The sequence below is a fragment of the Sorex araneus genome, chromosome 3, assembly GCF_027595985.1.
Source record: "Sorex araneus isolate mSorAra2 chromosome 3, mSorAra2.pri, whole genome shotgun sequence".
Taxonomy (NCBI): Eukaryota; Metazoa; Chordata; class Mammalia; order Eulipotyphla; family Soricidae; genus Sorex; species Sorex araneus.
In genome coordinates, this window is record NC_073304.1 from 202,277,129 (window position 1) to 202,301,477 (window position 24,349).

The window sequence follows — 24,349 nt, forward strand, 5'->3', positions numbered from 1 at the left end:
GCTAAGGGATGGTCAGCGCGTCCCATACCTCAACACTGAAGGTGAGCATCCTTCCCATGGAGCTCAGATGGGACCCTCTTTTTTATCCCCTCCAATAGGACTAAGCTTTGCCACCTGTTCAGATATTTTTAGGGGTCAGGATACAGCACGGGGGATGGGGTGGGGAAGAACTTTGCTGCCAGCTCAAGTGAGAAAAGAATTGAGTCCCCACCCAGAACCCAACTCTAAGGCGCTTATTAAGGACCCAATTCTACAATAAAGCTGTTAAATTATTCAGCAGCCTTGATAGGAAAATGCAGCTTCCCAATGAGCACACGTTCAGTTAAATGAATGTCTTTAAAGGGGGGAAGGGGTGGGTGGCTATCACGAATAAGTTGACTCTGATTTAATAGATAAAAGCGCCCAAAGAGTGAAAGCAAGCCAGTCCAGTAATTGCATACAAAGCAGACAAATAAATGTGGTGCATGAAGAGGCCTGAAGTTCAGAAAGTCTCTGTATTTCATACACTTAGATTTCTGAAAGAATATCATCCGACTCCACTCTGATTCCCCTTGGAAAAACCATAGTGATATGGATGCAATGATATATTGCTTATTTTTAACGTCTCAGCAGAAAAGATACAGTTGGATGTGTCTTTACAAGAGATAAAAACATCACGGAAATCACTTACCATTAATGTAAAGCCCTTGATTTTACAAATGGGGAAATAAATAATCCAGATTGAAATCTAGGTGATACAAAAAAATAAGTTCTGGAACTCTAATACCACCTGATATTAAAAACACACATGCACACACATTTTTTAATAGATAAAATATTTAAATTCCTTCCACGATTAAGAAAAGCTAGGAAGGGATTGTACTTTTCAGAACCTGTTGGCATCTGATTGATTGATCAACATTTGACTTCTATGTTGGTTATTTTTACCCATCTTATAAAAGAGAAACATGTTATGTCTCCTGTGCCAGCAAAAATAGCTTTCTTCCTGGCTGCAAATGTAACCATACAAAACAATCATTTCATATCAGTTCTGTGAAAGGGATAAAAGTAATACATTTCTAGCTGTACTGTGCCTTCATTTTACATTATCTTTCATACCACCAAATTAGAAAGCGGGATTATCTGTGAGAGCTGAATTGAAAGGAACAAGACACCATGTTTAACTATATAGTTAGAGGTAACTGACATTCACAAGTCCAGTTTTGCATGTGCAGAGAAAGGGAGAGAATACATGAAATTTCATCCCTGATCATAGACGGAGCCACTCCTTCTTAGCCATGGATTTGATTTCGATTTCAGTCTTATTAATTTAGTAGCAAACATCTCCTCAAGTGTATCACTTAAATCCACATACTGCAAATCTACATGTAGTTCATAAAAGGGGTGGGGGGGTGGGGGAAGCTAGTAGGCTTTAGCAAGCCCAGGTTCAGCTAAAAGCCCAGGTAGAGAGATAACCCTACCTCTTTTCCTCCTGGTTTCAAAAGGGGGTAAACTAGTGTTAAAACATCAAATAACAAACCAATTATCTAAACATCAGATTTTCTATTTTTATTAAAAACGCACAAATTGATTCAACATGTTTTCTTTCATACAGTGAATGGTCTAATATGCACTGGAGGTCACACAAGCTTAGGTTTATCAGAACAATAAAAGACATATGAGAAATTTAATATATAAAGAAAAGAGTAGCAGCTGTTGACTGCATATTTGACCATAAAATTTAAATATTTTGGACTTTTATTTTAAAGACATAAAAATAAAACCTGTGTGGATCTATATAAGTCATATTAACAATTCCATGACTGTTCAACAGGACTAAAAATTAGCAAAGATGGTTTTTTTTTAACCTTGTAACACTTTTTAAATTTTATTTTTTTAACACTTTCTCAAGTTGTGGTGCCAGGCACCTTTACAGTATTTGTGCTATAATTATTCTATTTGGCAAGTGTCTGAATATCATGTTTCTCTTTGCCTTGTGTAAACAACACTTTTTCACATACTAGCACAGTGAGCTGTGAGCCCTGCAAATCTGTCAAACATCTACAGAAAAAGAAAATGAACAATTTTGGTTGATTGCTCAAAACATTTTGTTTTTTGAACAAGAGGTTTCAAAACAGGATATATTAATAAAACACTGAACTCCTGAATTTAACATTATACGTAAACAGTTGACTGTTTTTAGTTCAATAGTCTTTTTTTTTTTTAAACTTTTTGTGTGTGAAGGTAGAATACTTTCCTTGTACCAGCTGATGTTCAAGTCATTTTACTGAGCGGTCTGGCTGGAGACCGTCCTACAGAGCATGTCTGTGTGTGTTATCTGTATGTTGATCGAGCTTTGTGAAGGTAGAAGAGTTGATATTGAGGGCTTGACATTTAGAATTTTGCAATTTTGGCAAAAACAAAACCAAAACCAAAATCAGATAGACAACAACAAAAAAATATATATATATAGTCCCACCTGATGCACAGCAGGTCGGCGTTTCTGAAGCTATGAGAGTTTGTTGCTGCGTCGACTGAACTCTGAGCCCACATTAATGAGATTTCCCAGAGTCAAAACACTGCGGGCAGGCCGGGGAGAGCCCGCGGCTCTTCACCCGGGGCGCGCTCGGCTGAGCCACTCCGCCTCCCTCCCCGAAGCTCCCGCCGCGACCGGCGGCCGGTTGCCCCAGCTACCGGCCAGGGTAGGTGTCCGTGGCGCCTTGCCCACGGGGCGCTCACGCCCGCAGCGAGTGTCCGCGGATCCGGGTCCTGGTGGGAGCGGTCCAGGAGAAGTCCGCGTTTCCTTTTGCGAGCCCCAGTTCTGCACTTTGCCAGCCAACACGCGGACCCCAGTCCTACCTCCAGGCAGATTTGGATCCTGTTTCATGTCCCCCTTTTCTCATCTGGTCTCCCCCCATGGAAAATGGTCCTGGAAGGCTGGAGGTGATGGTGGTGGTGGTGGTGGTGGAGGGTGGGGGGGGATGACTTGCTTTTTAAGTGGGGTATTTTTTTCTCTTTTTTTTTCTATATTTTTTTCTTAAATAAAAGGTTCATTTCTGTACAAGAGCGCACTCGGCGGACAGGGTGAGACCCCGCTACCATACGGCCGCCTCGTTCATTTCAGGCGGGTGGGACAGGTGGTTCCCGTAGCTTGCCCCGCCGTTGACTGACAGCGAAGAGAAGGGTGGGCTCGGCCCGAAGACCTCGGCCGACATGGAGTGCAGCGGGCCGGGCAGGCTGGGCTCGGGGCTGGGCGAGTCCCCGGGGGGATGAGCAAGGATGTCGGTGAACCGCTGCGCTTCGCTCGACGGGTGGTGGCCGGGCAGGGGGTGCTCCAGGCCGCCCAGCGGGGTTCCCGATGGCCCGGACGACGGAACGAAGGGCAGGTCCACTGGTGTCTGGGCCTGCGAGGACGGGGGTCCTTGCGGGAAGAAGTCGTAGTTGCCCCCAGGACCGTAGTATTCGCTCTGGTAATCTGCGGGGAGGGTGATGGGGACACGGAGGAGTCAGACCGAAGCGCTCGGTGGAATGGGGATGAGAGGGCGGCCTTGGGGCGAGTAAAGTGGGAAGCTCGCCCTTGGTGGGACTCCCCTGCGGATCTGCGGGCTGGAAAGAGGCTCGATGGTCCCCGCCGCCTGCCCAACCCATCTCCGGGGCGGAATTCGGCGTTGGCGGTCGCTCCCGCACCGCCTCCGTGCCGCTCCACCACCCGCCGCTCCCTACCCGCCGCCGCCCGGCAGCAAAGACCAGGAGGGCCTCCGGCGCGGCCACCCGCTTCCAACGAATCCCGCCTCGACCCGAAGCGCCCTGCCGCGGGGCGCTGCACCCACCTCCGTAGAAGGAGAAGGGCCCGTTGGGGATGAGCTCGCCCGGCTCCAGGCGGTCCACCAGCGGCCGCATCCGGCGCGGGCTGCGGAAGAAGGCGTGGCGCCGTGCGCCCAGCGCGCTCAGCTGCTTCATCCTGCGCTCCTTGGACCGGCGGTTCTGGAACCAGACCTGCAACGCACAAGCCCGCCGCGGGGCGAGGGGTGAGGCCGTGCAGACCCCACCAGCTTTAGCCCGTCATCACCGCCTCGTCGGCTCCAAGATCCGCCTCGCGCACGTGTGTGTGTGTGTGTGTGTGTGTGTGTGTGTGTGTGTGTGTGGTGTGAAGGGGGGGGGAGTGTCTCCAAGGTGCATCCCAAGGCTGGATCATGAGCCAAAGACCCCCGGGCCCGATTTCCAGTATTCCCAACAGGGGGATCTGGGCACGCTGCCCGGCTGGAGGTGAAGCCATCGGAGTTTACTCTGCCTTTTGCTGGAGTCCTGCGGTCACAGTTAGAACTTACCCGGGGCTGTCCACACTGAGACGCTCAACCTCCCCTCACCAGCGTCAGACACAAGCGTTCCCTTTCACGCTCCTGAGCAGCCCAGACTGCCTAGAACGCGCCGCCTCCCACGGACACTTTGTTCTCCTGGGAGAGTGACACCCACAGTCTCCAATGTACATCCCAAGTGGCCTCTGGGTGCCAAACAAGTTTAGCTACACACCCTCCCGGATAGTAACAACGACTTGCCATCTCCCTTGTCCGTGAGCGCGTGGCATGTCCTTTTGCTGAGTGCCACCTGCAAGCTAGTGCGGGGCGCTCTAACCTCCCAGGTCTGTCCACCCACACATGCTCCAAAAACCCGGGGTGCTGCGAACGGGACCCTGGACTTTGGATCAGAGGCGCGCAGCGCTGATTACCAGATCTCACGTCCTCCCCACGCACACGCACCACAGCCCCTGGGGGCGCCTTGCCCCTCCTCATCTCCAGGGCATCCCCCCTTCGCAGGGACCACCTGGCCTTCAATCATGAACGTCTCACCCATGGCGGGGCCATGGGCAGAAAAATCTCTGCTCAGGGCCTTGTTTAACCCTACCGAGAGAGGCACAAAATTGTGGCTGGGAATATAGAGGATGACCGTCTAGGGTGAGGAAGGCAGGGGATCCATCGGCCCCGCAACCGCTCCACTCTTTCCGTGCAGGACCGCACAGGGAAAACAAAAAGGGTGCCAGCCCTTGCCGCGTGGGTCGACGACGTCCCCTGCAACAGTCTCCCGCTGAGCAACCCGCCACTCCCCGCCCCCGCCCTGGCCTTCCGCTAACACCGGCGTCGCTCCTTAAAGAGGAGGAGGCGTGGGGAATTCTAGGTGCTCTGGCCGCAACAGAGGCGCTTCAAAGGTCGCGCCTGGTAGGGATGTGTCCAGACCTCCCCATACCCCTGCAACAGCTCCACAGAGTCCCTGACCTCCCACACTCCAGCCACTCCCGGGCTCAGCCTGAGCGCTTGCGGGGAGGACCCCTGTGAGTCTGGGGATGGCCAGCAGAGAGTGGCGCGCCCGGGTCCTGACCTGGATGACGCGCATGTTGAGGCCGGTTTCCTGGGCCAGCTGTTCGCGGATGTGGCGGGTGGGCTTGGGCGTTGCGGCGAAAGCGGCCTTCAGCGTCTCCAGCTGTTTGGCTTTGATAGTAGTGCGCGGACCCCGCCGCTTGGCGCCCAGGTTCTGGTCGTCGTTCTCGTTGCTGCCCCCTTCCTTGTCCGACACGTTGGCGCTTTCCGAGTCCTTGGCGTCATCCTGCGACGGGTCTTGGGAGTCCGGAGACAAACTGGGGTCACTGCCCGTGGTGGCTTCGGGGAGAGGAGGAGAGAGAAGAAAAGAACAGGTGAGCAGCAGCCTTCGTGGGGGTCTGCACCCCTCCCCCCCTCTTAGCGAGCTAGAATGCGGGCCCTTACCCGAGTGGAGGCTGTTCTCTTTGGCGACGCTGCTGTTGCTTAGGTAATCCTCTTTGCAGACGAACTTGTTCTCATCGATGATGTAGAGCTCCTCGCCGGTGGAGAGCTGCTTGTTGCACATCATGCAGGTGAAGCAGTTTAGGTGAAACACTTTGCTTCGGGCTCTCCGGACCAGATCGCTAGGGGAGATGCCCTGCGCACAGCCCGCGCATTTGGTACCGAAACACCTGCAGGGGGGACAGCATGACCAGAGGTCAGGGGGGTGCAGAGGCCAGGAGAAATATCCCGGAGGAAGAATGCCATCAAGATGGAGGGAGATAGGAAAAAGTGGAGGAAGAAGAGAAGGGGGAGGAAGAAGCGTGAGACAACCACAAAAATAAAAGAGTAAGTGAATAAAAGGGGAAAAAAAGGGAGATTGTACAGGAATAGCAAGAAGGCAAAGAGAGCACAGGGCACAGCTGAAAAGTCAGGAAGGAGATACCCATGGTTAGAATGAGAGAGTCAGGGGCCCAAGCTGCCCCCCACTTCTCCCGAAATGGCCTGCGTGGTCCTGAAGGGGTAAAATGCAGTGTTGTAAAGCACAGTCCGATTTGATCCAAACTCCACAGGAACGAATGCGGAGCACCGTGTTTCTCTCCTCAAGCCTCCTCTCATGAACCGCAGAAAGCCCCCTCCCCCCCCCCAGCAGGCTGTGGGTTAACGCTGGGGTAAACAAACAAACTCCAGGACCCCTGGAGGTGCAGCTAGCTGGGCTGCCCCCACGTCCAAGCCCCACGGCAGACAGATGGTCACTCGTGCAAGGCAAGGCGCAGTGGGGCTGGAGGTGGCAGTCGCCTGGCCTCCAGGGGCCCACTGGCATCCTGCTCTAGGCCGCTCCCCAGCTCAGCTTCAGCCAGAACTGGGGAAACTCCGGGGCTGGGAAAGCTCCTGGACTCTGCCTGCATGCAGTGCTTTGCTTCGGGGATCCCCGAAATCAGAGTGTTGGGTCCAGGAGTGTCTTTGGACACAGAACTGCCCCGGGCCTCTGAGCAGAGACCAAGTGACTTCAAACCCTTTTCCCCAGTTTGGTGGGTCACAGGCACAAACTCAAAGAAAAGCAAGGCCTGGGAAGGAAACCCGCTGATTTCAAAGCTTTACAGTGGAATTACAATTTGTTTTTGCACTTGTTCTTCTTGGTTGACTTTGATGTTTAGGTAGATTTGGTGGCAAGATAGTGAGTGTAAGACAGACTAAGATTAAAATGCTAAACATCAGAAGGGCACAGGGGCAAGTCTCCAGCCTCCACCAGGGGGTCATGGCATTCCTTGGAATTTCACCTAGGAGGTGAGGGTGTGGGGGCAGTGCCTGGGGGAATCTCTTAGTGGACCGGCACCTCAGAGCCCGGGTTGCCTACTGATGTAGAGACCAAACCTTCTGCCAGCCCGGGAAGCCAGGGAAGCAAGGGAAGAGGCCTTTTAGGGACACTGCCACCGAGGGACATGTCACACACTACAGAGAAGCATTTTGCCTGCAAAACTTGGAGGCCATCCGGATTTAGGAAAGACCCTGGTGCGGGCAGGGTACACTTCAGGGCCAAGCTGGTTCTTGACTCTGCCATGACAGTCTGACCAGACCGTTCCCGCCAAGAACTCTGCAAGGCGGAGAAAGCAGAGAACAAGCCTAAGCTTCTAGTCTCAAAAATAAAAAACAAACAAAAAGCAAAACAAAACAAAAACCCTAGCAGACTCCAAGAGTATAATTGACAGAACCCTTGATGCTGAGGAAAGATGGAAACTCTGGGTACAATGCCCAAGGCTCAGTGTCTGCTAAACTTGGAGGGGCTTCTGGGTTAAGGTGGTTTACACAGAATTCTGCTTTCTTCCCAGGTATGTGCAGCTCAGCCCGGACCCACCATTTCCAGGACGTAAGCAGGGCCACGCACGACCAGGGCTCCAGGCTCACCAGCTGGCCTCAAGGAGGGAGCCTGCGGGACTTGGCAGCACACAATGCCTCCTCCTCTCCTCTGTGGCCACGCTGACCTCTGATCTGAAGCTGGCCGGTTAAGGTCTGCGGGAGGGAGGCTTCGAAGTGCTCGAAAGAAGTACTCACCGGAAAAAGTCGTTCTTGCAGTAGAGCTTGCCTTCCCGGGAGAAGCACTTCTCGGTCAGGTTGCATTTACATTCACAGCACTGGACGCACTTGACGTGCCAGGCCCTGTCCAGCACATTCAAGAGGAAGCGGTCCAGGATGGGCCTTTTGCAGCCGGCACAGTGCACCATGGTCTTTGGTTTGGTCGGGTTAGGCCCGGAAAGAGAAGGGCAGGTAGAGCTGACGGGAAGGCTTGTGCAGCCGACTGAGGACAAGCTCCCTGGTCCCTCCAAGAAAGGAGACACACTCCGTGGTGCAAGCCAAAACCCAGCACTAGGAAATTAAAAGTGGGGAGAAGCTGGGAGCCGTGGAGGCGAGGCGGGTGGGGGAAGGGCTGGGGGCGCCCTCCGTGGAGTGTGCAGCCCGGGAAATCCCAGGGCTCCCGGTCACAGCAGCGCCGCCGCAGCTCCGGGAGCAATGGGATGAGTCGCAGACGGGCGAGAATGAGACTCTTCTGCTCGGAGCTCACGGAGGAGTGAAGGTCACCGAGAAAGGTGGCGGACAGGGACGGAAATAAATAAGAACGGAGTCGGAGAAGGACGCGGACGCCGCGGCGAGCTCGGGTTGCAGGGAAAGAGCCACTGGGTTCCCTCCGGCTTGAGGTAGAGCTGTCAGAAGTCAAAGTGCATCTGCTTTTGTGGGGTCTAAGGGCGGGTGAGCGCGTGCCTGGCTGCCCGCCACCGGGATTTCTCCTCTTTCGTATTTATTTATTATTATTATAAAGAAAGGAAGCGCACGAAGCGAGTAGAGAAGCTTTGGATCCTAAACTGTCGGCATCGCGCGGCGAGGGTGGGTAGGGGCGCACAGGGCGCCCGCGCTGAGTCTGGGGGCGGGGGCGAGGGCAGGCCGGGGCGCAAGGGTGCGCGGGCAGGGCCGGAGGAAGCTCCTGTAGATTGCTCCAGTAGCTTAGGTCTCCCCCGCTTTGGAGAAGTGTTTGTGTCAGTCGGGAACGGAGAGAGACAACTCCCGGCGGACTCAGCCAAGTGCGCGCGCTTCCTGCCCGCCACCCCGGCCCGATCACCTCGGCCCCGTGGCCTGCCCGGCGGCTTGTGTGTCCTCAGTCGGACTGCCCTCCCGACGCCTGGGCTCTTTCGAGGAGGGAATGCGCGCTGGCTCCTCACCGCGCCTGGCCGTGCATCGTGGCTCTGGTCAACAACTCCGGCCGTCCGGGCGCGCAGCCCCGCATCGCTGGCCCCCGCTCCTGCTGCTTGCGTCCAACCCCACAGTCGCTTGACTTTTTCTTTTCTTTTTCTTTTCCCCCCTCTTTTTTCCCCCTCCCGTTGTGGTGGCAAATCTTTCTAGCCTCTTTCCTTCCTTCTTCTTCTTCTTCTTCTTTTTTTTTTTTCTTTTGCAGCGGGAGGAGTCGGGCGGGGGGGGTGGGGGAGGAGGAGTCGCTTGGAGAGCTTTAGGAAAAACACGTCCTGGCGCAGCGGCTACAGTTCTGCGCGCTGGAACAAGTCGGCACGGGCTGCCGCCCCGGCTGCGGTTCCTTGCTGTTTCTCCCTGGACAAGCGTCCCTTGGTTCCTGGTCTCCTGGCCCAGTCCGCCGGCCCGGCGTGTCTCACCCCAGCTCCGGCGGCTCGGTCACTGCTCCTGGCTGTTGGCTGAGGTCTGGAAGCCCCCTCGCCTTAATGCAGCGCCCGCCGACGTCACGGCGGTCTGCGACCAATCAGCGGCTCGCGGTCCCTCTGTAAACCATTCTGCATCCCCCGGCCAGGGAGAGTGCAGGGAGACCGCGTTTAGAGGATCAGCGGCGGCCGCATCCTCGGTCCGCGGCGCCGCGCCGGCCGGCGGGCAGCGACGTACCGCGTCCTCTCCAGCTCCGGTAAGGCGTGGGTTTCGGCGGGACGCACGAGACTGGGCACTGGCTGAGAGCACAGTTGTGCCTGGCGATGGGAGTCATTCAAAAGATGAAGGCTTATGGAAGACTGGGGTGCAATTAGGGCCGGGAGCTGCCGGCTACGGGCTCACAGTTTGGCGCTGCAATTCAGCGGGTATTTGGCTTTTCTTTCCCCTTTCCTTTGCTTGCCCTGAAAGTTTGTCTCGGGCACATTGCGCGCGCCTCTGTGTGTGTGTGTGTGTGTGTGTGTGTGTGTGTGTGTGTGTGTTGGGGAGTGGGGGAGACAGTGGTGGATGGGCGCGTGGCAGCCGAATCTCCCTCCTCCGGTCCCTCCTCCTGCGCTCCCTCCCCCAGTCCATTCAAAGTCCACTGGGTCCCGGTCGCCCGTAGATCTGGGTGTCTGTTCCCCGCTGCGCGGTCTCGGAAAGTTGATTCCGGCGACTTCCTGGTGGGGGCGGGGGAGACCAGAGACGCGGAGCCGGCGCGGGAGCTGGGGGGCGAGGCGGGTGGGTAAGTTAAAAAAAAAAAAGGCGGGAAACGCTTCGGGTGAGGAGTTGCAATCCGGGCGAGAAGTTATGAGAAAACTGTGATCCGGAGGTATCTTTTACATACGAAAACAAAGACCGAGGTGGTGGGAGTTTGTCGTGGCGGTGCGAAGTGGGGACGTTCAGGGGGGGTTGCTCTGAGAACTGCAGTGGGTTCGAAGATACAGCCCACGGGCGGAGTGGCCCTGATTTCCCTCCCCATCCCGCTCACCCCCAAACTTTCCAGGCTGCGGGCTGGCACCCGTTTCCCCAGACCGGGGGAGCCCAGAACTCCCTCCTTCTCGAGTCTAAAGTCCGGAGCACTGTTCACTAGGGCAAGTTAACCCAGACGTGGGGGTTGGGGCAGGGTCCTGAGATTCTTAGCCTTGAAGAGCGACTTCGCTTTGCTGGCCGGCGCCTGTCCAATTCCAGATTCCGTTTGGGCCACACCATCTCCTTGGGAAGCGGGAGGCTTCCCGGGGTGGCGCCCCAGAGTGAGTCTAAGCAATTGCTTTGGCTCCTCATTTTTGTTTTGTTTTGTTTGGGGAGGGGGGGCGGAGTAGCCATGAAGCTGGGTTTAACTGATATTTGGGGATTTTTTTAAATGCCACACGGGTGTGAAGCACAGACATTCCATACAGGGACCCCGTTGCACCCCAAAATGTATTTGCAGTGAACCTGAGTGGGTAGGGAATCCAGCAATTTGCAGACGGAATACCCTCTTCCCACGAACCGGCCAGATGCTAAAGTGAATTTGGTTTTCTCTTCCCTGGAGATCGAGGTTGGGGTTTTAGGACTGCTGCCGTGTTTTCCTGCCTCCACTCCAAGCCTTCCAAGGCTCTGCTTGAAACACTGAGGCTGTGTGTAGCCGGCACCTGGCCATGGAGTCCCCCTGTCAGCAGAAACCAAAGCGAAGCTCATGCTCGCAGGGCAGGTCTTTGGTGCTCTGCCCAGACCTCAGCGTGTAAGATCCCTGAAGGTCTTCACCACCTCCCCGGCTCTCGGGACACCTGGACTCCAGTACCCTAATGGGAGCCAGGGCGGGGGGGTGGGTGGCTGGTTATCTCTTTCCATCAGCTCCCCCAGCCAGGGTCACTCAGGCCAGGACTGATGGAGGGGTGTTTGTTTCAAACTCATAAAGCTGATGCCACCCCCCTCCTCCAGCCCCCAGCCTCTACTTGGCTTTATACTTCTGAGGTCCGAAACCTCCAGGAATAAGGAATATTTACTACATGCTCCAAAACCAGAAGAGGCACTAAGAGCCTCATGACTTGAGGTCTTGCCTTTCCCCACTCTGGAGAAGACCCGAGGAGACGCCTCTGTCCCTCAGCAACGGGTGAGGGCTACCGGTAGAGTGTCCCCACACTCTACCGCCCCTCACCCCCCCAGCTGTCTCAGTTCCTGGCGCTAGCCCCTTGACCCAACCGCCCCTTTCTGGAATCTATAGTCAACCGTGTCCCGAGTGGCTCGCCCCGCCCCCCACCCCAGCTGGGCTTCTTCTCATGCAAAGCAGAGGGGGTGGGGGACAGTCAGCGGGGACTAAGGGGGTGACAGCTGGACCCCTCTGCCAGTCCTTCCTAAACTCAAGAGCTGAAGCGCTGCTTTTTGGTGGACAGAAGGAGGTGGCTCTGTCCCTCTGGGAGGGCAGCAACCTCAGCACCTCATCATGTGGGACCAGGGGCCTTTCCTACATACGGACAGACCACCGATGCAGCAAAGTTGAAGGACGCACTGGACTGATCCCTAGCTCTCTTGTCCCAGTGTCCAGATGACTTTGTAAATAGATACGCAGAAACCAATGCCAGCATTGGGCTAACAACTTGGATGGATGTCCCACACGCAAGCCCGGACAAGCCTCTTGGCTTATTCCTGGTTCAAATTCAACGCCTCCACCGCAGCAACATCTTAGACTTATTCTCATTTCGTTGAACTTTGAAGACACCAAGGGCGTAGAGATGTGAGGAGCAGACGGACCCAGATCTCTAAATCTGCTGTCTCCGAAGACGAAGACTCAGCTCACTCAACTCCGCATTGAAAGCAGACTGTGCTCTGCGCAGACTGCCTGCCTTCCCCCTTCGCCCTCCCCACCGAGCTCTCAGCCTCCTGTGTCCTGACGTGCCTGTTTCCACTCCCCATCCCAGACCCACCGCAGCCATACTCGTGGCTCCAAGCAATGTGAATTTGGGATAGGGTGTGTCAGGGTCCGTGTCAATGACTACAGAATCCTCTACACCTCATGCCTCGCACTTTTGGGGAAATGCCAGGAAGTCTTGTTCAGAGCTTATAGAGGAGAGGAGAATCCTTTTTCCTCCACCAGCCTTCCCAGTCCGACCTGTAGTGGGACACGGTGTGTGTGTTGGGGGAGGGAGGTGGTTAACGATACCCTCACCTGCACTCCTTCCTCCAGCAGCCTTCTGGGTTCTTAGCCTCACTTCAGATCCCTCGGTTTCCGGAATGGTGGACAGGCCTGCGTCCCTGGCCCTGCCTGCGTGGTTGTCTGCTATGGAGCGACACTTGCATCTACCCCTGGACACAGCCACGTTTGCTTATCACGCTTCTGTGCAGCTCAAAGCCCCAGGGAAAGGGGCCTTGAGGCCATGAAAGGACACAGCGCTTAGGGCAGAATGAAAATCCAGGGGCGCGGGAAGAGGATGCAACCAGCCTCACCGTTTCTGGATGAGAAAGCGACCAGGGATCACTTAGTCTGAGCCCACACAAACAGGCAGAGACTGCGCAAGGACCCTCAAACTGACCAGTGCCCCTCAGCTCCATCTCAGACCTCTCCCCATATCTTGTTTCTCTCCATCCTTCCACCTGCCTCCGTCTACCTTCCTCTCACTCCCTTACTCTCCCCTGGAAATGACCAGTTTATGCACTGCACTTTACCGTTTAGATCTCCATCTCCCTGAACCGCATAATAAAGGGTGGAGGAAGCAAGGGTATTATTCTCTCCTTTTTGGGTGTATGAAGAAATCCTTTTCTGGCGGGGGAGGGGGCGGGGGGGTTAACAGACATCCCTGGGTCAGTGCACAGTTAATGAGGACTACTTCTCAGGGAAGTGTGTGTGTGTGGGGGGGGGGGTGGTGGGATTCTCTTTGCTCCATTGTGTACTTTGCCTGGTTTCCCAAGGTTTCATGCTGGAAAGGGCCGGGTTGTCCGGGCGGCGGCTTCACGGTGCGCGCTCGGGCTGGGTAAACAGCGCAGACTTCCCACGAGGACCAGAGGGGCTCGGCCTGGACCATGGCGAGGAGCGAGGTCCAGCGTGGTGATCTCAGAGGCCAGCTGAGACGGAGCCTGCAGAGTCTGGGAAGGAAGAGAGAGGCTGTCAGGGGTGAGAGGGACGCGGGTGAGAGGAACGCGGGAGAGAGGGCAGAAACGCCAGGCGCAAGAAATTAAAAAAAAAAAAAAGAATGAGAAAAAGTAAACTGGAGGACCCAAGACGTAGAGACTTTACAGAGGAAAACAAATGGAAAAGAGGCGCAGAGCAACACCCAGCGGTTAAAAAAAAAAAAAAAAGGCGGCGGGAAGAGGCGCAGAATAGCGGGGACCGCGCGGTGCGTCGGCGGCGCCGGGGCTGCGGGGGGCGCGGGTGTGTGACAGGCGCGGTCGGGGGCGGGAGGGAAAGAGGCGGCGGGTAGGGTGGGAGACTCAGCGCCCGTGGAAAAGCGAGTCGGAGGCTCCGGGCAGGAATCCAGCAAATAAATAAAACGTCTAAGACGGCGTGACAACAATGTGTATTTGGGTGCCTGCCGGTGTTCCTCTGTCTGAACACACGCGCGCCGGGTAAGGAAGACAAACGGGGCTCGGGCCTGGGAGTAATTAATCCTGGCGCTAATTGACTCTCCCCCACCCCCACCTAACGGCGGTGGTCACTGCGCAGGGAGGACCCCAGACGCTCCACCTTTGGGACAGGAATCCAGTTTTTTCTGAGCCGACCCTCATCCCTCTGTGCGTGTGTGTGTGTTGGAAGGTGGTAGAATTCAAAAGAAGTTGCCGCCTTATCAGTCCCTCCATGTTTGCGCAGCATTAATGAAGATGGCAGATGAGGGGTGATCAAAGACCCCCACACAGACTATAGAGGCCCTTTTTCAGTCTTAGAGACTAAAGCCACCCACTGCTCCTCCCATTCCCCCCCAACACCTACAGCCCCCTGTCCCCTGACTTCTTGTTCCTCTCTCTGTCTCTCTGTCTCTCATCACCGCTCACTTTTATTAGGACCCCGGGTGTGTTCTGCAGTTCTCGGGGGGGTGCGGGTGAGGTTTTGGTTTTGGCTCTCAGGGGACCATTTGGTGCCTGAATCCAACCAGACCTCCTGCCTGCAAAGCCCCCTGAGTTTTCTCTTGAGAGCCGGCTCTCCCAGCCTAGGTAAGGCTTTGGATGGGTTGGGAAGTGGCCTTGGGAAGATGGAGTGAGAGATGTGGGAGGGATGAAGTCAGGGTCGGCAGGGGAAGAACATTCTGGAGAATCCCCACCCCACCCCTGCACCTGCCCCCCCCCAAGCACTGGGAAAATCACTGTCCACAGGGAGCCCACAAAGTCAACCCCTGGGCTCCGGAAGGAAGCCCCCTGGGAGAGAGAGGGAGGGTGGCCATGAGAGGACAGCTCTATCTATGTGAGTATGGGGAGGGGCCTCTCATGCCCCCCCCCCCCCGCAACAGCACCCTGTGTTCTCAGGACCAGGAAGGAAGCCAGGGAGCGTGTGACACTTGGACCAACCCCTGGGTAGCTGAGCTACCACAAAAAGCTTGGAGACTTGTGCTAGAGAAGTGAAGGACAAGTCTCACCCCTTTCAGGTGGCGGCTTTGCTCTGTGGGTTTCCTGAGAGGCTAAATAATGACTGAGACCCCCAAACACCCACCCTAGAGAGGACAAGGAGCGTGTGTTTATGTGTATGGGGTGGGGGAAAGGGCTGCTCCCCAGAAAAAGTATCCATTTTGCTCTCCTCCACTAAACACATTCCTAATTGTCCCTTGGGGACATTTGTACTTTTGACCAAAGCAAATCCCTAAGCAGTAACAGCAGAATTAGTCACAGGGGTCGGAATAGTCTAGGGAGGAGGTGGGTAGTACAGGGAGAGCTGGTGGGCATGTCCGAGGAGGTGACTGACTTGGCTGTCTCTCAGGGTCTCTGTCATGCTTAAGAAAGAAAGTAAGCAACAAAGTTCCAGAGGAAAGAAAGAGAAGGGCATATAAAAGGCAGACTCAAACTAGAAAAGAAAGTGAGGAAGAAAGGGAAAGATGGGGAAGGGTGGGAGTAGAGAGCATATAATAAAAAAGGGTGAAGGCGGCCTCAGGAGGCTGGGCCTTGTCCCAAACCATCCGTCTTCATTGTCTCTGGGTGTGCAAAGGCAACTCCGGCATAAGGAAAAGCCACTATTGGAGCCGCGGCTTTATTTTATATCCTATACATCAGGAGGGAGGCAAAGCTTTATTTTCGCCCAGAGACAGATATTTTATTTCTCTCTTACGGTTTTATGTGTGAGAGATGTCAGGTTGCCACAATGGATGGCTAATGCATAGGCAAGAGGAAGCCGTGTTGGCATGCTTTGTGTCATGGGGTCTTAGGGGGGTGAGCGGGCCTGGGATTTAGGGCTGATGGGACACTCTGGGGGATTTCTGCTAAAACATCTCTCTTCATAAATCCAGAAGCATGGTCAGCTCAACAGGGAGAAGAAGGAGTTTTAGAGGGAAAAAGAGTTGGGCTTAGTAATAAACGAACACACAAAGGAACCACTTAGCTTCCAATAGGCCAGGGCAACCAGCGGCCAGAGATCTTGGTGTGGACCCGTGGTCCAATACATGCACGCGCGTGTGCGCGCGCACATACACACACCACACACACACACACACACACACACACACACACGCACGTCTCAGAATCCAATGTCAGTTTTGCTGCTTCTCCTTGTTTTGTATTTTTCCAGTCCTCCCCCAACCCCCTCCAGACCAGAAATCTCTCTATTTTTTTTTTCACCTGCTCAGAGCCTTGGGGGAAAGAGCTATTAATTTGCAAATCATCTGATCTGTGAAGGGATCAAGATGCCTGCTTCTCACCGCTAAACCCAATGTCTTGAGTGGACACCCAGATGCACAGGCAAGCCTGGCAAGCTGTGAATCCTGGGAATGTAGGGACCAGATGAGTCTGAGCAAAGCCCCCCTTCCCCACACTAGATCTGCAGCCGACTAAGCCTTAGATCCCAAACTGCATAATGTTCCTGTTTTAAAACCTCACGAGAAGCGGGAGATGATGGGGACAAAGAGATAGTGAGGTAAGTGTGTTAATGAACTTGGTCTCATTGCCTCCCCCAACAAATCTTTTCTTACAGAGCTGCTTTAATTCATTCTCCTGGCCTGCTCTTGTATCTGTTAGTTTCTTGGTTTTTACTCTCAGTGAAACAAAGATCATAAGCTTTTCAGAGGACTGAGGTAGAGCAGGATCTCTAGACGATGACTATGGAGGCCTGGATACACCATCCTTAGCAGTGGCTTGTAGGGAGGATGCTTAATCTTCCTGGGCCTCAGTTTCCACATTTCCAGTGTGAGGGGATTGGGCTGAATGACTGCTCGGATTTTTTTCCAGCTCCGACCTCCTCTGACCGAATGAGATAATGTGTGAAAACACTTTGTAAACGCTAAAGCCGGACGAATGCCAGGGATTATTATTACGATTCTAATCAATCCTCTTTTCTCCACATGGATCTTGGCCGTTTAGCGCCAGCAAGCAGTCTAAAGAGGACCAGAAGCAGGAAAGCTTAGCGGAGATGGAAAAGCCCGGTGCTGTGGACAGGGAGAAAAAAAAAAATCCTGTATCGCCAGAAACATTCTCTGTGTGCCCATGTCCCCCTCCCCCACCCCAGCCTGATTGTAAAAGGTGGAGAAGAGGAAGCCTAACTTTGTATGACCCATTTCAGTCCACAAGGAGGCAGAGAGTATATCCTTTCCAAAGCATCATTTGTCTCCAAGTGACTGACATAGGAGCCTGATGTGAAGACGATTTGCAACTGTTTTTTTTTTTTTCCAGGAAGAAAGGAAAGAGCAAGGTGTAGCTGATTAGCAAGTTAATTATTTCAGTACCCCAAGGGTTCCTGTGTGGTGGTAAGTTGCCTAGCTCTGGTGTAATTTCACAGTCCATGCATTTCCCGGGCCCACCAGGGGTGCCTGGGTCTGTCTCCTTCTCCATCCACCTGCCTGACATTTCCCTGACATACCTGGGGAGAGGAATAGGGACTGTGGGGTGGCGCACAGGCTGAGGCAGACATGGGTGGGTGAGAGAGTGATTGGGGGAAGTCAGTGGGGGAAGAGAGTGAGAGGGTGGGGGAAGTCAGTGCTGCCGAGCACTGAACTCTCCGACTCGTCCTTCTCCCAATAAACATCTTGCGTCTAATAAATGTGAACAAGGAGGGTTATGAGAAAGTGGAGTTGCATGCCAGCCTTAGCCTGGAAGGAAACTGGATGTAAGGGGCCTTTTAATCTCTCCTCTCCTCCGAGCTCCTCCGAGCAAATCCAATGCCCAGATTTGCTTTCTGGCTCCGGCCACCTTCCCTTTGGTCTGCTTCAGGATCTGAAATATCTGTCCAGGAGGGAGTGGAGGGGGTTTTGGTCAAGTGGCCACCCTCCTCCGAGAGCGATCACAGGGACTGTGCACCTCAGCGGCAAAGGAGCTGCTGCCTGCTGCTCTGTGCGCTCGGCGGGTGGGGTGGGGCCAGCCCCCGCTGCTCCTCCAGAGATGAACCAGGGGGCTCCACAGTTTACTTTAGAGTGGTCCCATCTGCTCAGACCGGCCTTTCATAAGGGGAGGGATTTATGTGGTGTCCTTGTGCGCAGACCTGGGATTTGCCTGAAAACCTTGGGCCTCTGAGAATATTACCGAACGCTAAAGTGTTCAGCCACGGAGATGATTCATGATTTGTCTGCGTGGACAGGAGTGTGTGTGTGTGTGTGTGTGTGTGTGTGTGTGTGTGTGTGTGTGTGTGTGTGTGTGTGTGTGTGTGCCCCACTCATGGACGGGTGCTTTTTACTCTTCTGACTTCTCATCCAAATAGAAGGAAACTTAAAAAAAAATTTTTTTTTTTTTCTGTATTCACTCAGGAGACAGCCCAAGGCACCCAGCCCTGGAGAAATAACTTCCGGACAGTGTGAAGACGATTTGCGCCTTGGGGGTATTGCTAGCTTCCAGTGGTTTCTCAAGCCAGGTGGCTGCTTTCCCTGCTGGCAGAGTGGGGATCTGCCAACAGCTCTGATGACACCTTCTATGCTGGTGGCGGAGGATTTGGGGAGGGGAGGAGGGTCAATCACTGTTTTTAGACTTGGTTGTCCTGACCTTGTGAGTCTTAGAGTTTCGGGTAGAGATGTGCATCAATAGACAGGAATCACTCAGAGAAAATTGGGCTGTAAGAAGACAGGTATAGGCCAGGCCAAAATGAAATCCGGACTTGGAGAAACAGATCTGGGTTCAATGTCCCATTTGTGTTATTTGCTCTGGCTCCTGGGAGACGAAGAAAAATTAATAAGAGCCAACTGGCCTGGAGAGATAGTACAGCAGGTAAGGTGCTTGCCTTGCATGTGGCCAATCTGGATTCCATCCCTGGCATCCCTTATGGTTCCCTGAGCACCACCAGGTGTGATCCTGAAGCACACAGCCAGGAGTAAGCCCTGAGCACAAAAACAAAACAAGTGCCACTTATCCAGTATTTGGGGGAACTCTTTCCCCTACCAGATGGTGGCTGGGGAGCATCTTTGGGTGGTATGACTCTCTTTTGGAGTTCCGCCCTGTTTTGAAACTTCAGTCTGGACTTGGAGATGAAGATCCCAGCTTGTCTGGCTCTCAGGCTATTCATAACTTCTCCCTCAAGGATGGTGGCAGCACACGTATTGGAAAGGAAAGCTGGCAGCCTGCCCCTGTGTGCAAAGCTATTCTCATTGGGTTCTAGGGAGGGGAGAGCTTTCTCTCTAGTGATTTTTTTTTATAAAGCAGAGAACTATTTCTATGAATTTTGTTTTGCAGGAAGAGGGGGTGGTTTGGGCTAGACACATTTGGGCTCAGGGCTTACTCTGGCTCTGTGCTCAGAGATCATTCCTGGCTGTGCTTGAGGATAATCTGGTGTGTTTGGATTGAACCCAGTTGGGATGTGTTTTTTTTTTTTTTTGGCTTTTTGGGTCACACCTGGCGATGCACAGGGGTTACTCCTGGCTCTGCACTCAGGAATTACCCCTGGCCATGCTCAGGGGACCATATGGGATGCTGGGATTTGAACCTGGGTTGGCCGCGTGCAAGGCAAACGCCCTACCCGCTGTGCTATCTCTCCAGCCCCGGGATGTGTTTTTTTTTTTAACCACACCCAGAAGTCCTTAGGGGTAACACCTGACTCTGCACTCAGGAATCACACTCCTGGCAGGCTCAGGGGACCATATAGGATGCCGGGATTGAACCTGAGTAGGCTGCATGCCTTACCCAATGTACCATTTTCTGGCCCTTTCCTTCCTTCTTTCCTTTCTTTCTCTCTCTCATTTTAATCTCTTTCTTTCTCTTTCTCCCTCCCTATCTCCTCCCTCCCTCCCTCCCTCCCTCCCTCCCTCCCTCCCTCCCTCCCTCCCTTCCTTCCTTCCTTCCTTCCTTCCTTCCTTCCTTCCTTCCTTCCTTCCTTCCTTCCTTCCTTCCTTCCTTCCTTCTTTTTTTTCTATTTCTTTTTGCCATACATAGGCTGCTCTTGGCTCAGGGGTCATTCTCAGTAGTGGTCTGGGGATCATAAGAATCAAACATGGGCCTCATCTCTCCAGTCCTTCAGGGTTCTTTACTCATTCTGAATGCGTAACTCTGTCCAGTCACTGGAAAAAAGTCTGTAAGAACCTACAGGAACACTTCCTTCAGTTTCCCTCCTGTGGCTTGGGTCTGCCTCCCGCAGACTGGGGAGGAGCAGAGACATTCCAGAACCAGATCGTGGAGTGTTGTTATCTCTTCAAATCCCCTCTGCTCCATTTTATCTGTCTCTACTACAAATGCAGAGACCTCCTAGGGAAGTGTGAAGGGATGGGTTTTAATCAGGTGTGGAGAGGGAGGGAGAATAAGTTGAGCACAAAGGGGGGGTGGTTGGAATTTTTGGAAGCTGCTCCTCAGTACCTCCTCTCCTGTGCTGTATGTTATGTAGCATCAATCATGTATTCATTGCCGTCATCTACAGTGTCTATGTGGCATTTGCCAAATGTTGCTTGGGCAAAACAGTGTTAAATAAAATTGTAAGAAACGCTACCAAGCCTTGCATGGGTTATTTAATTCTATCAGTGATAAACAGTGTTAATGGGCAGCATCTCAGTCGGCACAATATCATGTTTCATTTATATATGCTGAGATATATTTAAGCATGAAAGATACTGTTTTTCTAGACACATATTTCCCCATGAGCATTTTGGAGAAAGGCAGTACAGAATAACAAAAGACCTTTTCTCTCTGCACAGAAACTTGAACTCTGCACCCGTGGTTAGACAGTCAGTCAGCCACATACCTATGGATGTCTGCATCCCTCCGCTGACCAGTGTAAATGTGGAGTCCGGAAATGTGGGTTCAGTTTTACATACTTGTACGTAATTATGGGTGCGTCTCACGACACTTCAGAATTTTTGCTCCACTCACACATTTATCCTGCCGAATATACTGATGCTGACAGGAAACTGTTTATCACCCACATGAAGACTTATTTTTTATTGAATCACCGTGAGATACAATTAAAAAGCTTTCATGTTTGAGTTTGAGCTTCAGCCATACAATGATCGAACACCTATCCCTCGACCAGTGCACATTTTCCACCACCAATGTCCCCAGTATCCCCTCCATCCCAGTCCTCACTCTGCCTTTATGGCAGAAAATCTCCCAATTCACTCTACTTTGGGGCATTATATAGTTTACTCGATTTTTCTCATCACCATTCAAGCCTGCCTGTCAGGGGCAGATCTAGATAATTTATTTTTGATTGCTCACTTTGAATGTAATGAGTGGTTCTGTGGCCGCCACATGAAGATTTTTGTTTGCTTGTTTTGGGGATCACACCCGGCAGGGATCAGGGGCCACTTCCTGCTCAGTGTTTGGATTCTTTCCCCAGAAGTGCTCAGGGGACCACTTGAGGGGAGGGATAATCAAGCCTGGAGCTTCCACCTGCAAGGTATGTGCACCAGCCCTTTGAGCTATCTCCCTACCACGACACACGTCTGGTGTGTGGTGTTGGGAGTTGTACCTAGACTTCAAGCATGCTTTTAGCATTGAGCCACATCCCTGTCCCCACAGTTAGGGATTTATAAAGACATGTAAATGCTCTCCCTGAAAGTGCCCACATGTAGATGATCCTTTGCACAGTTCCTACAAAAGTGGGCATGTATGAATGTGCTCATGTTTGCATGCACACATTGACAATCTGCATGGACAGGTTCCACTGTTATCCTGTTCTTGGCAACTCCAGAACTGGTCGTGGTCTATGAATAGGGGATTTGTCTTCAATGAGCCCTGAGAACTTCAGGATGGGAAACCAGGAGGAACAAACCCAGGATGCAGCCAGCCTATTCTCTGATGCAAATAATATAAAAATGTCGGGAGGGATGGAAGGGGTTGGGTTAGCTCATTTTTGCACACACAGATAACTCCAAAAGAGATGAATCTTTCATTTTCTCATTTGACCCATGGGTCTGGATACCTGAGTGGCTTCTCTGTACTTGGATCTTCTGCGTGAACTTAGGGAAGCTGATCTCCGCCTCAGTTTCCACATCTGTGGAAGTGAAGTGCTGGCCTAGAGCTGTGGTTTTCAGCTTTGGCTGCATGGAATAATCATCTGGGAGGTGTTTTTTTTTGGGGGGGAAGGGAGAAAGATGCAGATACTTGGATTCCATCTTATATCACTGAGATCAAGATCTCTGGAAACAAATGCCCAGAGCCTTATTTTTCAAAGGTGCTCCAGCGGGCTGGAGAGATTTCTAAGGAGGAGCCCATGCTTCACATACCAGAGGCTGAAGCTCCATCATGAGCAAAGCACAAGCTGGGAGTAGCCCTTGGCACCTCTGGGTGCCCCCCTACACCACCTCTGCAAAAAAAAATTGTACCCTAGATGGATCTACTTTATTCAATCAATTGAGATCCACTGGCCTAGAAGCTTTCTAATAGTGGACCTTGTAGTCCTGCAAGTCCAATTTATGGAGCACCTTCAATCTATAACACACAGTGCTGCCTAGCAATGGTATGTTTGCCTCTCAAAGCTTTGAATTCACTTGCTCGAGATCATTAAAAATCATTAAAATCCCTTTCACTTTAGAAAGAGCATAATTTTTGAACCCATATGTATCCTGGAAAAACTCATGCCCATGTTTCCCATTTGCTTTCTTGCTCTTTGTTCCTTTCTACCTTTGTTCCAACCTTCCATCTCTCTGCCTCTCGCTTGGCCAACATTAATTATTTGCCTCATATGCAAAGACTGTGAAATGGGGACCTGATGAAAGTGATAGATACCTTTGCTCCCTGCATATATTTCCTGTCCGACTCCTCCTGCCACCTGTCAATTAACATAGTATTTTTAGTAAATGATATAAAGCACAGGCCTCCCGGGAAAGTCTTCCCGTCCTCCGGCCCCCGTCAGAGAACGGCAGCCCCCAGGCCCGTGCTCCAGTTCTAGAGGCTGCTGCAGGTGGCTCAAGGAAGCCGTGAGCTGCGTGTCCTAGAAATAGACACTCATTTGGACCTTTGGGAATGCTGCCTTAATATTCTTCACCAACAGGGCCCCAGACAAAGCCAGCCCCCACCTCCCACCATCGCCCCGGAAAACAAATCTGTGAAGGAAACTGAGCCCAGGCGTCTCATCCACGTGGCAAGCAGAAGGCCACGCAGAGTCAGCGAGGGCCACGGACATTCCCTCCCTGGGAGGCTGTAGACACGGGGGCTCTGCCTCTCGCCATGATGGAACAGAGGCAGAGGCCTTCATTCTGGATGGAGAACTTAGGCATCTCTCTCAGGGTCATCACTCACTGCACGCCTTGTTTCAGGCCTCCCTGAGAAATCCAGAAGAGACCCGGATTATCTTTCTCCCTTCTCTTCTCTGCTGACCCACCTGAGGTGCAGAAGAGAGGGTTGGGTTGATTTTTCTCTTAAAGTGCTTGGACCAGGGGGCTGGAGTGATAGCATAGCGGTAGGGCGTTTGCCTTGCACGCGGCCGACCGAAGTTCGATTCCCAGCATCCCATATGGTCCCCTGAGCACCGCCAGGAGTAATTCCTGAGTACAAAACCAGAAGTAACCCCTGTGCATCGCCAGGTGTGACCCAAAAAGAAAAAAAAAAAGTGCTTGGACCAGATTTCTGTTGTGTCTCCTTCCTGGCAAACACTACAATTAGTACTTCCGGGTTAGCCTTGAGACCTGTGACCTCTGTGGTTTGCACTCTAACCTCATTCACTTGTGTTTAAGGACCCTCCATTTTCATATTATTTTGCCGCCACTGCTAGTCCCGCCCCACTACCTTTCTCATTCATTCATTTTGTTCCCTTCTCCCCTGTAGATGTGCCTGGGTAGGTCACACAGGGCAGCAAAGGTTACTGACTACAGAGGACACTTCAACCAAGGCTCCATCATTTTCTCCTTACCTGCCCTCCCTTGCAGGGAGCATGAGCTTTGTCCTGCCCAGAGAAGCGTGGACACTGCCCAGGGGCTCAGCTTCCCACGCCTGTGCCCCTTCCCCAGCGCACCTCCCCTGGGCCTGGAGAGCATCACACTCCATGATGTGATGGATTCCCCAGGCGCCTTCAAAGGCTCTGCATTTGTTTGCAATGCGGACCTTGAATCCTGCTCTGGTCATAAATGTTGTTTATTTTGACTAGGACCTACTGAAAGGGGATTGGGGGTGAGCAAGGGCAAAGCAGAGGATTCCATAGGGAAGATCATAAAACCATTAGCAAGACAGGGCTTTTAGGGGTCACAAGATCATAGAAATTTCAGGCTGGAAGGAACATAGGCCATCAAGAAAGGTCAGAGATGGCCGCTTTGTCAGCAAAAGGCCTTTAGGGGCCACGTGGGGCCGAGGCAGGGGGCTGGGAGGGGGCGTTAGGCTTCTTTCTAGAAAGTGGACACAGGGTGTGGGGCCATGACCCCCCAATAACCTTA

The 24,349-nt window shown here is 52.9% G+C and overlaps 1 protein-coding gene and 1 long non-coding RNA gene across 2 annotated transcripts; one reads left to right on the top strand and one right to left on the bottom strand.

Moving 5' to 3' along the window:
* Positions 1-1,412: 1,412 nt before the first annotated feature.
* Positions 1,413-9,498, bottom strand: LHX1 (LIM homeobox 1). Its single transcript, XM_004608597.2, has 5 exons — positions 7,824-9,498; positions 5,736-5,962; positions 5,353-5,630; positions 3,810-3,975; positions 1,413-3,454 (listed from the first exon to the last, which is right to left on the bottom strand). The coding sequence occupies exons 1-5, from the start codon at positions 7,991-7,993 to the stop codon at positions 3,075-3,077; spliced, it is 1,221 nt and encodes a 406-aa protein (XP_004608654.1). The 5' UTR covers positions 7,994-9,498; the 3' UTR covers positions 1,413-3,074.
* Positions 9,499-9,535: 37 nt separating this feature from the next.
* LOC129403652 (uncharacterized) lies at positions 9,536-20,471 on the top strand. The gene is made up of 3 exons (XR_008629356.1): positions 9,536-9,687; positions 17,247-17,320; positions 18,314-20,471. It is a non-coding gene; the product is annotated as an uncharacterized LOC129403652 (long non-coding RNA).
* Positions 20,472-24,349: the final 3,878 nt, after the last annotated feature.

Coding starts and splice junctions, on each gene's coding strand:
- LHX1 (XM_004608597.2), bottom strand. CDS start 7,993: ATGGTGCACTGTGCCGGCTGCAAAAGGCCCATCCTGGACCGCTTCCTC. Junction 5,963..7,823: donor TGCAAGAACGACTTTTTCCG/GTGAGTACTTCT, acceptor TCCCCCCTGCAG/GTGTTTCGGTACCAAATGCG. Junction 5,631..5,735: donor AGAGAACAGCCTCCACTCGG/GTAAGGGCCCGC, acceptor CTCTCCCCGAAG/CCACCACGGGCAGTGACCCC.